This window comes from Suricata suricatta, chromosome 12, assembly GCF_006229205.1.
Source record: "Suricata suricatta isolate VVHF042 chromosome 12, meerkat_22Aug2017_6uvM2_HiC, whole genome shotgun sequence".
Classification (NCBI taxonomy): Eukaryota; Metazoa; Chordata; class Mammalia; order Carnivora; family Herpestidae; genus Suricata; species Suricata suricatta.
Genome location: NC_043711.1, coordinates 18857767 through 18871729, shown reverse-complemented (window position 1 = coordinate 18871729; position 13963 = coordinate 18857767). Strand labels below are relative to the sequence as shown.

The 13963-nt window shown below is 54.3% G+C and overlaps 2 protein-coding genes across 5 annotated transcripts; both read left to right on the top strand.

Moving 5' to 3' along the window:
* The first annotated feature begins 33 nt into the window (after window positions 1-33).
* RASSF1 (Ras association domain family member 1) lies at window positions 34-9176 on the top strand. 4 transcript variants are annotated; one of them, XM_029917640.1, is made up of 6 exons: window positions 34-477; window positions 2537-2643; window positions 6702-6806; window positions 7011-7308; window positions 7421-7530; window positions 8220-9176. In XM_029917640.1, exons 1-6 carry the CDS (start codon window positions 228-230, stop codon window positions 8364-8366), a joined length of 1017 nt encoding a protein of 338 aa, XP_029773500.1. In that variant the 5' UTR covers window positions 34-227; the 3' UTR covers window positions 8367-9176. The 4 variants fall into 4 exon arrangements, with proteins under 4 accessions (XP_029773500.1, XP_029773499.1, XP_029773502.1 ...); XM_029917639.1 differs by having other exon boundaries at window positions 7421-7536; XM_029917642.1 differs by lacking the exons at window positions 34-477; window positions 2537-2643 and adding an exon at window positions 2657-2947 and having other exon boundaries at window positions 7421-7536.
* A 921-nt stretch (window positions 9177-10097) lies between these two features.
* TUSC2 (tumor suppressor 2, mitochondrial calcium regulator) lies at window positions 10098-12989 on the top strand. Its single transcript, XM_029917063.1, has 3 exons — window positions 10098-10377; window positions 11478-11598; window positions 11729-12989. Exons 1-3 carry the CDS (start codon window positions 10232-10234, stop codon window positions 11792-11794), a joined length of 333 nt encoding a protein of 110 aa, XP_029772923.1. The 5' UTR covers window positions 10098-10231; the 3' UTR covers window positions 11795-12989.
* Window positions 12990-13963: the final 974 nt, after the last annotated feature.

Below are 13963 nucleotides of genomic sequence, written 5' to 3'. Positions count from 1 at the left end.
GATGCAAGGAGAAAAGGAAACGGAGGGCGGGGACTCTGCGAGATCGCGTCCAACTCTGAGACCTTGCCGCCCCACTCAGCTTCGGGCCCGGGTTAGCTCGGCCCGGTTCTCTCCCGCCGCCCTGCCTGATCCCGGGGGCGGCGCCGCATCAGGGTCCGCCCCGCGGCCCTGCCCGCCCCGTGCTCGCTCGCGCCGACAGCCGGCGCGAGTCCGGGCGCGACCCGGCCATGTCCACGAAACCTGAGCTCATTGAACTGAGAGAACTGGAACCCGTGCGGCGCGCGGGCCCGGGCCGCACCCGGCTGGAGCGCGCCAACGCGCTGCGCATCGCGCCGGGCATCGCGCGTAATCCTGCAGGGCAGCTGGTCGCGGGCCGCGGCCACCACTTCCAGCCCGCAGGGCCTGCCACGCACACGTGGTGCGACCTCTGCGGCGACTTCATCTTGGGCGTCGTGCGCAAGGGCCTGCAGTGCGCGCGTGAGTAGCAGCCCCGCACGCTGGCAAGAGCGAAAAGGGCGGCCAAAGGGCAGCGCCGTCGCTGCTTGTCAAGTCGCAAAGGAGGGGGTCGGAAGGGTTGGTTCCGGCGGGCCAGGTCCGTTATCTTTGCCCCGTCATGTAAGAGTGCAGGCAGATAGATGGTTTATATCTTTGTCTTACTCCACCTGCATCAGGGGCACTGTTGCGCAGAGGCGGCTGCCTATGAATAACGGTGCTGATTTCAAGCTTTTTATCTTATGTTTTAATGTTTTATTTTTGAGAGGCAGCGCGAGCGGGGGACGTGCAGAGGGGGGCAGGGACAGAAATCCGAAGCAGACTCTGGGCTGACAGCAGAGCGCGGGTCACCAAGCTGGGACTCACAAACCTGTGAGATCATGACCAGAGCCGAAGTTGGAAGCTCAACTGACTGAGCCACCCAGACACCCTCAAACTCTTTTCCTTTAAAATGTCTTGGTTCTTCTTTAGAAAGGCATTGTGCTGACCAATCTCTAAATCCATGTTCCTAGTCCTGCCCTTTCCCAAAGATTCACTCACCACGTCCCTCTCCAAAATCTCTGGGATGAGGGGAATTTACCCATCTATGGGATGGGGACAGGGAGAAAGTACCTTGGGTGGGCCCTCTGCAAGCAGTAGTTTTGTTGAGCAATACGTATTGCAGACCCAGTCAACCTGGGGCTAAAACATGAAACACCACACACCAGCGGTCCTTCTGCCCTCCCAGGACTCACCAGCAAGCAGAAGTTGATGCCACTGGCTATACACCAGCTAGAATTGGTTGGGATTTTACAGCCCTCCAAACCCCTATGCCTGGACCTGAGACATGTTGAATCAATCACTGGGATCGTATCATCGAGTTAAAAACAAAACAGATTATTCCAATAGGCAGCCTGGGTTGAGAATCACTGCTCTGGCCCATTTAGGGACTTAGAGAGTCCCAGGCCTATGCAGGCACAGAGATCCTCTCATCTAGTACAAGAGTCTGTCCTGAACACCAGAGTTGTGACAGAATGCCAACCGTGAGCAAGGAATGAGATATTGCAGTATTCCCAAGGAGAAATGAAATGGTCACAGAGATAAAATCCAGGACAATTTGGGTGTATGTCAGAAGCAAAGACAAGTGAGGAAATCAAGGGTAGGTTGGGATTTTTTTTTTTACCTCAAATGGGGAGAGTAGCGATTTTTGCTGAGATGAGGAGCTCTGGGGAGGGGAGGGAGGGTGGGGAGTGCAAGAAGAGTCGTTTTGGCCATGGTGGGTTGACACACAGTTTGATCTGAGGAGGGAAGTCAACAGTGGGAACCTTGGATCTGGGGTAGGTGAGTACACCGAGCAGGACAGTGATCAGAACTGAACTGAACCTCAGACACACTGCCTGTTAGATCTAGGAGTTGAGACAGAACCAAAGGAGCTGAGCAGGAGCTGCAGAAAAATGGGAGGAAAACTTGAGTAGTGGGAAGCCCAAGGGGAGCAAGCATTAAATGATGCTGAGATGAGGATGGAGAAGGGACCTGGCATTCAACTGTGCACAAGTTGCTAAGGACCCTAACCAGGGCAGTTTCCTGGAGGGAGGGGGAAAGCCTCACTGGAATGGATACAGGAGAGAGTGAAGGTGAGGAATTAGAGTGTGTGCAGTCTAATGTTAGTAAGCTATGGTGTGAGGGGGTGTAGAGAGGTGACAGAGGGGAACAAAAGTTAAAAGATTTTTTTTCCCTTCAAGTAAATGGGCAGAGGTAGGGTGATTGACAATGCGGAAGAGGGAAGTTCTGCCCTAGGTGCTAGAGATAAAACTGTTTAACAGGCCTGGATCTGTAACTGCCTGAGGCCTTCCCACCAAGTTTCCAGACACCAGGGAACCAACAGTGGAATCTGTATAACAGCGGGGGGCGGTGGGGGAGAGGTAAAGGGACCTAAGATAAGGCCGGTCATGTAGAGCCTGGCGAACAACGGCCTTCATCCCAGGGGTTTCTCTTCCGTCCTCCGGAAAGTTTCTCTGAACTGGAACTGGGGACTCCGCCGCCTCACAGCCAGGCCTCTCTGCAGATTGCAAGTTCACCTGCCACTACCGTTGCCGCGCGCTCATCTGCCTGGACTGCTGCGGGCCCCGGGACCTGGGCTGGGAATCTGCGCTGGAGCGGGACACCAATGTGGTGAGCGCGGGGCAAGGGGGTGTACGGGAAAGGCACGAAGACCAGCGGGCCGCATTGCAGGAGATGCCTAGGACTGCCCGGGGTTACATTCAATGAGTGGTCTAACAGTGAGTTATCTCGCGACAGAGTGTGGCTAATTGCGCGCGGGCTCGAAGGGGTTCCGGGTAAGCTGACTCCCCGCGAACTGCCCGGAATCGCCCAGACTCGGCCGCCACTCAATTTCCGCACCTTACCGCATCCACATCCGGTCCTGAGGCCACGCTGTTGCACATGCGCACACGCGCCGACTTGTTCCCCAAGAGAGGTGGGGTCTGCGAGGTGGAGCTGAGCTGAGCTGCCGGGGCTATTAGGTCATTCCTGGAGGCGTGGCGTGTATGACCCCGCCCTTCGATGTTCCTTCCCAATGAGATGAGAGCCAGATCCTGGCTGTCTACGTTTCAGTGTTAACGGTTGCGGCGCGAATCCACATCCCGGCGCACGCGCACCCGCGTCTGGGGCGGTGGTTGGAGGCTACGGGCGCACGGGGTTCAGGGAGCTGGCAGGCGGGCGCGGCGATGGGCGAGGCGGATGCAGGGACGCCTTCTTTCGAGATGACCTGGAGCAGCACGACAAGCAGTGGCTACTGCAGCCAGGAGGACTCAGACTCGGAGCTCGAGCAGTACTTCACGGCGCGTACCTCGCTGGCACGCAGGCCGCGTCGGGACCAGGTTGGGGCCCGGGTTGCGGGCGGCGGGCTGGTGAAGATCTCTGGGACCCTGCCCCTCCCCGCTAAATTGCCGGCTTGAGTTTATAGGCGGGGACTCCAGACCGCCCCGGGCCAGCCCTCGGAACCTTGTACCCGGCTCTCAGCGCCTTGGTGCCGGGTGCTGAGGCCTTGTCTCTGTCACAGACCGGTTCAACCAGGGGAAGCGGCTACATGGCTTGGGGTAGAGCGGGGACCGGCATTATTCAACTATGACTAAAGCCGACTGCGCAGTCCGGACTAGCACCTCGATTTCCGCGTTGGGACGCCCCCACCTCCTCTCTGGGAGATGGGGGCGGGGTGGGAGGAAGTGGAAGGGGAGGTGTCCTCGCCTGGAATTGGGAAGTTTTGTTTAGGAGAGAAAGGCAAAGGAAGTTTCGGGCCTCTCCATTTGTAATTCTTGACGGAGCCAACTGAGTCCCCACCTCTCTTACCAGTCGGGCCTGTCACCAGCTGCTAGAACGCGGAGAATTCTGGAGTGGACCTGGCTGGGGTGCTCTTTTCGGCAGTACATATACTAAAATTGGTGTGGATCTGGAGGAAGGGCATTTGGGAATGGATGAGAAAGAAGCCTAGTTATGGTCTGGACTGAAAGCAAACAGGAGCATTTTATCCACTTGAGGTGAGGCAGACTAGATTGAAAAAGACCCAGAGGAGGGGTCAAGAGAGATAGGGGTTACTAATCCAGGACTATAAAATGTGCTGGAGCAGCTGTTCCTCTCCAAGCCTCCTAGGCGTTCTCATTATCAGAAACCTCTGTGCTGTGTGCCAGGAGTGTAACTGCCAAACTCAGATAACTATTCTGGAGCGAGTACACCTCAGGGGAGCACCCTGGAGAGAGCGTCAGAAGATGAGATGGGGACGGTAAAGCCCAGAATGCCTAGCGGCAATGGGGTGGAATTCCTTACATGAGTCACAAAGAGACCTGTGGGTGATTCTTTAGATGAAAATTATATACTCTTTAGATTAAATTTTGCTCAAAAGTTCAGCCCAGATTTGGGTGCAAGGTTTGCGTGTGGATCCTGTCACTCAGGCTTGACACATTTTCCATTGTGGAATAGTGCAAAAACTACAAGACACCAATTGAAAAGGAGACTGGGGAGTCCCAAATTATATATAAAATAAAAACCATCACTATGGACAGTGGCAGAGTGGAAGGTGGGCCACTGTAGTGCAGGAGAAGGGAAATTCCATAGTCCTGTTGTGCACACCACTGGGGTGGCTGTTAGAATCCTCCAGCTCCTGGGTGGCTCAGCTGATTGAGCGAAGGAACTCCTGATTTCGGCTCAGATTGTGATCATGATGCCAGGGTTGTGGGCTCAAGCACATGGGGCTTCACATTGAGCATGAAGTCTGCTTCAAATTCTGTCTCTTCCCTCCCTCTTCCCCTCTCGCCGACTCACGCGTACCGGCACTCTCTCTCTTTAAAAAAAAAAAAGAATCCTCCCGTGGGAAGCTTTGGAAGTGGGAAAAGAAACTTTTCTTTCTCTAGAATCCTGGTAGGACAGTGCAGTGCCTCCAGTCCAGCTCCCTTGTTTTATGAGTAAAGATACTAAAGGAGGCTGGGGGAAAACAGTACTTAGGGAGGTTCACTTAGAGAGGGGAAGGGGCTAGAACATAGGTCACTGCACCCCTGTCCAGGGCTTCTGGGTAACCGGGAAAGGGAAGAGGAAGGAGCAAATGTTCTTATCCTCAGGCTGGAGCTCAGAGCCATCACAAGCAAAGGAAATAAGTTGGTGCCATCTCTTTGCCCACCGTTCTGTAAATAGAATTCTCTTCTTGCCCTGATATTGGAGTCTGCTCAGCCTTCCTTCTGCCCTTAGTACCCTCCCATCCGGATACTCCTTCCTGTCCCAAGCCCTCTCCTTGGGCCTGAACAAATACATCCACCCTGTATTCCCAGGCTCTAGCCTTCATTTTGCCCCCCCAGATCTCCCTTTTCCCAGGGCCCACACCATTTGTTCTTTACCATTCTTAGATGGTTTCTCCTTGTTTCTTATAAGATTTCTGTTAGAGTTTTCCCTTCTTAGTGCTTTCCTCCATCCAGGAGACTTTTTGAAACTTAGGGGAGCAAATAGGCTTCAGTTCCCACTCCTCCCCCAATATCTTTTGCCTGTGAGGTCCCAGCCTCAGTCCTCAGTGTCACACACTTACTGGTAGGTTCTAGGTAAAGAGCATACTGCTAAAAAGCTGTTCTAGGTGAAGAGCACCCTCTTATCTGTCCACACTATTTGTCCCAATCAGATGGTTTAAGTGTAGGGGCTCCAAAGCAGCAGTTAGGGAGAAGCCTGCCCCTCCTGGGCTCAGAGCTGGGTACAAGGTTTTCTGCAGGAGACCAGCTGTAAGAACTCCCCTGGGACAAAGCATTGGTCAGCAGTGATCTCAGCTGTGTCTATGAGACTTCCATTCCAACCAGGACCTGACGTCAACAGGAAGTAAGGCTGATGCAATGGAGCCAGGGAGTTTGGTAGAAAAAAGTAATGCAGAGCTCTGGCTGCGCTGGTTAGTACTCCACCCTTCTGACAAGAATCCAGCCCTGGAGGAGTGGGGGAAGGGCTGAATGGTAGAGCTAAAATTCTTTGGGTTAATCCTCCAGAAAGGTGGGATGAGGTGCAAAAGCCTACCTGTTTGGCACTTGGGGGACAGGCTTTACCAAGAGGCAGATTGGAGCCTGGTCTGAAGCTGCCTTTTGTGCAGTTTGGGTCAAGATCAAATCACAGTGGTTTCCTCACTATGTGTGAGACATGCAGGGCTGGCCCCAAGTCCCCCACCAGTGTTAATATTATAGAAGTTACCCTTACCCTCATACCCACAGCTGGCTGGGCTCCTGGTATGCACCAGTCCCCATGCCACTTGCTCTGTGGTCTTGGGCCTTGGCCAGGGCAAAGTGGTCTCCTTTCTCCAGGACACCCTTGACCCCATCTAACTAGGGCACTAGAATCCAGCTGTGCAGTTGAAAGGTGGTTTTACTGTCAACAAGAATCCCACATCTTTTCCTGGCCCCTGGCCTTTTAGCTTCAGTTGTTTTGGTTTTAAGGTTATCTCAGGGCCTCACTCAGTGCTGAAGAGGCCCCATGTAGGCAGCATAAGGAAGCAACATGACTCCGCCTTTGCTGTGTCCATCTGTAGCATGCAAAACCAGGAGCAGTGATGGGTTCTTCTCATCAGGACTTTGTGGTCAGTTTTCAAAGGCTGTCCCAGAGGCTGTTTTTCAAAGCAGCCAATCTGGATTCACCTCCCTGTGAATGTCTGTGACATACCTTGCAGTGGGATGGGATCTTTTAGGGCCCTATGTCCACCCTGGCCCATCTTTCAGGACGAGCCTGTGGAGTGGGAGACACCTGACCTTTCTCAGGCTGAGACTGAGCAGAAGATCAAGGAGTACAATAGCCAGATCAACAGCAACCTTTTCATGAGCCTGGTGAGTTGACAGCCAGGGGACGGGGATGCGAGGAGGAGCAAGAACCCAGCTATGTACCTGATTCCCAAAAGGTCATGGCTAAGATATTCTTGGGTGGGCCTAAGCAGTGATTTATTTGCACCCAGCCTAGCCCCAAATGGACTGGCGGGGTCTATCTGTTCCATCTCACCTGGAACCTACCCATGTTCGGTTTTTCCTCTTCAGAACAAGGATGGCTCCTACACAGGCTTCATCAAGGTTCAACTGAAGCTGGTACGCCCTGTCTCGGTGCCCTCCAGCAAGAAGCCACCCTCCTTGCAGGATGCCCAGCGGGGCCCAGGACGCGGCACAACTGTGAGGCGCCGCACCTCCTTCTACCTGCCCAAGGATGCCGTCAAGCATCTGCATGTGTTGTCACGCACACGGGCACGCGAGGTCATTGAGGCCCTACTGCGCAAGTTCTTAGTGGTGGATGACCCCCGCAAGTTTGCACTCTTTGAGCGGGCTGAGCGCCATGGCCAAGGTGGGTACCCCACCCCACTGTATGAGGGTATACATTCATGTATCATGTGTGAGAGGGTGAGTAGGCTGGGCCTGACTCTAATCAAATACTCTTCTCCCTGCCTGGCCCTCAGTGTACCTCCGGAAGCTGTCAGATGATGAGCAACCCCTGCGGCTGCGGCTCCTTGCAGGGCCCAGCGAGAAGGCCCTCAGCTTTGTCCTCAAGGAGAATGACTCTGGGGAGGTAAATGTGAGTACACAGCCCTCTTTAGTTTCTTGGTTGTCACTGGGTAGGGCTAGTGGGTTGCAGCAGCAGTAAGGTTGGGAGGAGAAATAGGACTGGAGAGAAAGCCCTACAAGCCTCTCCAGGAGTATGTGAGCCTTGTAGCTAAACTGAGGCCTTTTAGGCCACTCAAGCCAAGGTCACAGGCCTGTCCCAAGAGGCCAGAAAGAATCATCTTGGTGGTCTGCTCTTCTCTGTTGTGGAAAGTCCTCAGGAGATGCAGGAATCCATGAATACTATGGTGATTCCCAAGCGAGAACAAAACCACACAGCTGGGCCCAGGATGTCATGGAGGCTCCTGTTCAGGCATTAGGACTTTTTACCTGGAAGCCTTCTGGCTCCAAAGTATTGGGTCTGGGGAGTAGTGTTAGAGTCAGAGTGTGGGTGTGACCTGTCCATAGGTACCTGGGGAACATCTAATTTGGTTGCCTGTCTTCGAGGTGTCTTCAACTGCCCTACTTTGTGGGGCCCATCTTCTATACAGATTATTGTCAAGAATCATAGCACAGACCATTCAGGCAAGAACCTAATAACATTAGAAAGTCCCTTCCTAGCTGTGTGATGTGATTGCTGCTCTTCTCTGGGGAGGGTCTGCTGATTTGGCCATGCCTGATGCATCCTGTGTGTCCCCCGCCCCCCCGCACCTGCAGTGGGATGCCTTTAGCATGCCTGAGCTACACAACTTCCTGCGCATCCTGCAGCGGGAGGAAGAGGAACACCTCCGCCAAATCCTGCAAAAGTACTCCTATTGCCGTCAGAAGATCCAGGAAGCCCTGCATGCCTGTCCCCTGGGGTGACATCTTGTACCGCTGAGTGAAAAGAGGAGAGTAGGCAGCGCCAAGGGCGTGCCGTGTGAGTGTGACAGGGCCCGTGTGGCCTGAAGAATGAGTGTGCATGGAGGCCCTCTCTTACTGGGGGAATGAGCCCAGAGAACAGCAAAGGAGCTGACCCCCTGTGTCCACCCACAGGTGTAGCAGAGCATGGCTCTGCATTCTTCTGCCCTTTGTGCAGTGGGCCATGGAGGGCCAGGATTGCCCTGGGAAGCTGCTCCAGGCTTGCAGCAGGGATAGAGCAGACAGAAGTCTCCTTACTTCTTGTCTCTGATACTAGAATCTTGGAGACGCTGCAAACAGAATAGGGTCATGTTTTCAGGGATGAGGGCCTTCCTCTATGGGGAAAAGTCGTATGTTTTGGGTCTTGGATGGGGTGTCAGGGTAGCCCTAGTGGAACCAAGGACTGGTGTTCGAGGTAAGGCAGGCATTGGGAAAGAGCCTAGGTTTCCCTCTACAGTGGCCTCTGTCTCCTCACACACCCTGGGGTCAGCAAATGCTGGCTCATGGTGCAGCAACAGTGCCTCAGTGCCTCCTCCAAGGAGGATGTCCCTAGGCCAGGGTCTGTGTGAGTGTGAGCACTGGTCCAGGTCCGTGCCTTGTTTGCCAATCAGAGCGAGGGTCTTTCCCTCAGTTATTTTTGATGATGTGTGTGAATGTATGTAATACTTTGTTGCCTCAGTTGCATGCCTCCTGTGGGGAAGGGGGTGGGGGTGACAGTCATCATCAGGGCCTGGGGCCTGAGAGAAGTGTCTGAATAAAGATTTGAGAATTCTGCTTTTGAACTCTTTATTATGGGCCCTCAACTGCAGTTGCCCCTCACACCAGTGGCTGCCAAGGGTGATGGACGGGCTCACAGAGCACCTTTTCAAAGTCACCATATGACCAATTTGTGAAGGGTGTGGGGTACGAATATTTACTGTCATCACTCACCACCCTGGGGCTCAGGTTGTGGTAAAGGCAACAACATAAGCTAGAATTTAAGGAACCCACATGCCTCCCAACACGCACGTGCGCACACACACAGCTGCTGGGTGGTAAAGGCAACAATATAAGCTAGACCTTAAGGAACCTACAAGCATCCCAACAAACACATACACACACACAGTTGCTAGGAGCGTTTTCTCCAAGTGTTTACTGAGCTACTGCTGTGGACCAAACACTGTTCACTGTACCAAAGGTCCAGCTGTTAATTCTTGCCTTCGTGGAGTATGCATTCTAGTGGGTTTGGAAAGAACACTGAATTAGAAGTTCTTCAGACCTAGATGTAGCCATACATTTGGCCAATTATTTTTCTTTAGGTTTGGTTTCTTCTCCAAATGAGACAGTGATCACAGAAGCGGTGTGGGAATAAAATGAGGCCAGATGGGCAATGCGCGGCCTGGCCTGGGACAGTCCTAAAGCGCTGGTTGCGGGGAAGCCAGTGGTTGGGCAGGCCCACTGGACCTGACCTCTGGGAGTCGGGAACGTCGGAGGCGCCATACAAGCAAAAACCAGGAGGACCCAACCTCCACATTGCTGGGTGGGAGCTGTCCCTGCTGGAGAGACTGTAGCCTGCTGGGATCTGACGTATCGCGATGCCTACTGGGATGCCTAGCTTCTGAGAGCGGCTATTGGTCCTGCCCTGCAGACCGACGAGAGAAGCAGCCAATCAAAGGAGGGGCGTGCGGGGCGTGCGGAAGCGGAAGTGAGGTTTCCGTGGAGACAGCGGAGCCTGCGGAAGGCAGCGGCGGAAGCACCTGCGAGTAGAGGCCGAAGCAGGGTATGGTGGCGCCGACGGCCCTGTGAGAACGAAGCGGCCGCGGGGCTCGCCATGCACCGGCGGCCCTGACATGGGCGCCAGTGGCTCCAAAGCTCGGGGCCTGTGGCCCTTCGCCTCTGCGGCGGGGGGCGGCGGCCCGGAGTCAGCAGCCGCTGAGCAAGCTTTGGTGCGGCCGCGAGGCCGAGTCGTGCCCCCCTTCGTATTCACGCGCCGCGGGTAAGGGCGCGGGTTCCGCCCCGGGGAGGACAGGCGGGCGGCGGGACGCCCCGCGTCACAGGGAGCTCCGTCCAGAGCCAGGAGGAGTCCCATGTTTCGGGCCTCTGTGGGAGCAAGGGGTGGGGAAAGCAGGGCAATCTGCTCCTGGCGACCTGGCTGCTCTGACGGTCTCTCTAGGGAAAGGGCCTGAGGCTTGTCGGTAAGGTAGGCCCTCTGTACTCTTAAACTGAGGTAGGGCCTCCCTGAGACTGGAAGCTCTCTTTTCATCCCTTCCAGCCCAGCCTGCAAGTTGAAGGCTCCTAGGCTCCCTCTCCCCCAATTCTAAAGGAAGACTAACCCTCTGATTTGGCTGTTTCCGTTACCTACCGTGATGACATTGGACCTCTGAGGGTAGTAGCCAGGAAAGTAGGACTGGGTTCTAGTGTTGAGAATGGAGCCTGGGAACAAAGACCCCCACCCAGGTATGTTCTTAAGATCTAGAGCACTGACCTTCCCTTTTCCATGGGTCCAGACAGGAGCTCTAGATTGGCCTGCCCTGGTGGGTCCGGGAAAATGGTACTCAGGTGATGCTGGAGATCTGGCTGTAGATACTAGGGAAACCCAACAGTGGTAGTTTGGCTAGACCAGCCACCTGGGGTCGGGGAGGGGAGGATTCAAACTTTTTCCCTTTAGGGTCCCGCTTAGCTCAGGTATCTGCCATCTCAGGTTGGCCCAGGGCCAGTAGTATCTTCTGGAGTGAGACACACGCCCAGGCTGTCATGCTTCACCCACCCTGGGTGAAGGCAAGGGCCTGATTTTGGAATGGCTACTTTTGCTGAACAAACCAGTGATGAGAACTGGCCTTGGCTGCCTTGACAATGTGCTCTGATAGGATTTCTCTTCCTGAGGCCTGACAGAGTAGCACTGGCTACCACCCCACTCCCCACTTGCTTCTAGTAGACCCCATACCTTAAACAAGGGATTTTTTAGGCATATTATCCTCTCTTCCATCAAAGTGGTTCCTCCCCATTTGGAGGCGGGCACACTTCCTGGTAGTCTGGTCACTTGCCATGACTGGGTGTGGGGCTCCAGCCCAGCCTGTTCCCTCTCTCTCTACACAGCTCCATGTTCTATGATGAGGATGGGGATCTGGCTCATGAGTTCTACGAGGAGACAATCGTCACCAAGAATGGGCAGAAGCGGGCCAAGCTGAGGCGGGTACATAAGAACCTGATTCCTCAGGTGAGAGGCTAGGGCAGTGGTCCTTGAGCCTATGTTGAGTGTGTGGAGGTAGACCCAGATGGGGTCTGCTGTCATGGTGGGAATTCTTGAGGGAGGAGCTGGCCCTCACTAGCCTCTGTTTTCATGGCAGGGCATCGTGAAGCTGGATCCTCCCCGCATCCACGTGGATTTTCCTGTGATCCTCTATGAGGTGTGAGCCTGGGGAGAGGCAGGCATAAGCACTCCCTACCCCAGCAAGAAACCCCCAGGCTCAAGGTGTGGCTTCCATTAAGGAACCTAAGCTGGGGCCACAACCCTGAACAAACTGCATTGGCCCAGAACCTTCAGCTGTAAGCGGGGCAGTCCTGCAATATCGGTCGGGTATTGGTTTGTATGTGGACAAGAGGTGGCTGGCGGCTGGCGAGGGCTAATGACAGAGTTACCAGCCCACCTTTCCCAGCAATCCCTACAAGGAGCATGGCAGGGCATATGCTGGTCAGGAATGCCTGGTTCCTGTACCCTTGCCTGGCCTGCTTTCTTCCAAGCTTGCCTAGGGCCCAGCACTGTTAGGGGCTACAGCACTTTACAAGCAAGGTCTGCCTTCTTCCAGCCCCTGGGCTACGGGAACTGTATGCAAGCGGGAACTTCCTTTCCCTCATTTCCCTTACCCCCTTGTTGGAGCATTTCAGCCGTTTGCTACCTCGATTCCTCCTGTGTTGGACAGAGGCTGGGGGCAGTGCAAGCCTGATTCTTCCTGTCTACCTGCTCATCTGTTCCCACTCTCAGATGGATGGACAGTTTGCCAGCTGTTAATAGGAGATGGGACTGGTGTAGGAGGATTCTCCCTCCACCCAGGGCTGGGCTGATCCCTCCCCACTGCAACTACTTGTTACCCCCACCCCCATTGAGAGAGCCTCCGATGGGATCAGGAAGGGCTATGGATGCCTGTGCCTATGGGGAGTTGTACCAACCCACCTACTTTGTCTAATCCTCCTTGCCTTTGTACCAGCCCCCCACACACCCCTGCCATTGGGAGACCATCTGCCACCCACTGGTGAGGAACAGCACCCTAGGGCTGGTGCCAGTAGCTATAAGGAACCCACCACCCCTTTCCCTAAATATACCTATCCCTCAGGATCAGTCAAGGGAAGGTACTGGAGCCCCTGTAGGGACAGAAAGGAGAGATCAACCATAAAGGAATACTTAAAATGTGAAAGTTTGTAAATAGTCTAGTCCATGATGTTGGGGCAGAGTCTGATTTCTACATTGAAATTATTATTTTTTTTTAATTCCTTACTGTTTAAGTTCTGTGCTTTTAAGAGTGTGGGAAATGGCTTGGGACAGGTGGCCCCTAATCTAAGAAGACTTGTGTTATTTGTTTAGTTTCAATAAAATTATTTGTAGACCCTGCATACAAGAGTGGTATCCACTGTGACATCCAGTGTCTAGACCACCACCTGGGTTTTGTGGGTAGTCCTGGACCGCTCTGGTGACCCCCATCTTTATCCTGAAGGCCCAAGGTAAGCCTGAGCCCAGCCTGTGGCCATCCCAGCTGTGACCAGCAGGTGGCAGTGTATTCACACAGACCTCACTGCAGGCCCCTCAGAATGGAGGGACATTCTCCTATTGTGTCCTGGAATTGTAAAGCTTCCCAGGTGCTTCACTGGGGATTGGCCCTACCTGCTTGACCTGAGGTGAGAGCATGACCCCAGATAGTTCTGGAACAGCTGTCTGGCACCCAGCAGTGCAAGCTGACTCCTCATGAGGTCATAGCATGAGCCATCTTAGGTCCACCCATCTTAGGTAGACAACAATCAGATGGTTGCCACCATCTCCTTGGCATACTGCCAGGCTCTGTAGCCCAAACCTACCTGCTTCCCAGGACTGCCTGTGGATACCACCAAGAGAGTGGGCTTGGGGTTTATGTTCCCTACTGACCTTGTGTTCTCATCTGCAGCTGCCCCTCTGTGGACATTCAGCCTGCACTTGTCAGGCTCTGCTATAAGACTGGTTCTCTGCTAGGTTTAACCCTTGGCTGTGATCCCAACTTCCAGCTAGGGAGGAGGGAGATCAGGGACATGGGGTTCTGGGTTTAGGGGGTTGGCCTGCCAGTCTTTTGGAGGCTTAAACTTGTCAAGTCTGGAGCAGGATCATCCTGTGCCAGCCTGGCCTGTGTAGTTCTTTGAGCACCTTCCCACTTTCCTGATAAGATGCCAGACATAGGCCCTATCATCCTCCATTGTCCTCCTTACTGCCCTAGGGCCACGGTTCTGCCATGCCAGATGGCATCCCATCACCGCTATCCCAGTGTGGGGGAACTCCCTGTGTTGGGCCTGCCCCAGCTGACCCCAAAGCTAGAAACAATGGGGGTCAGGGCAGTGCTTCC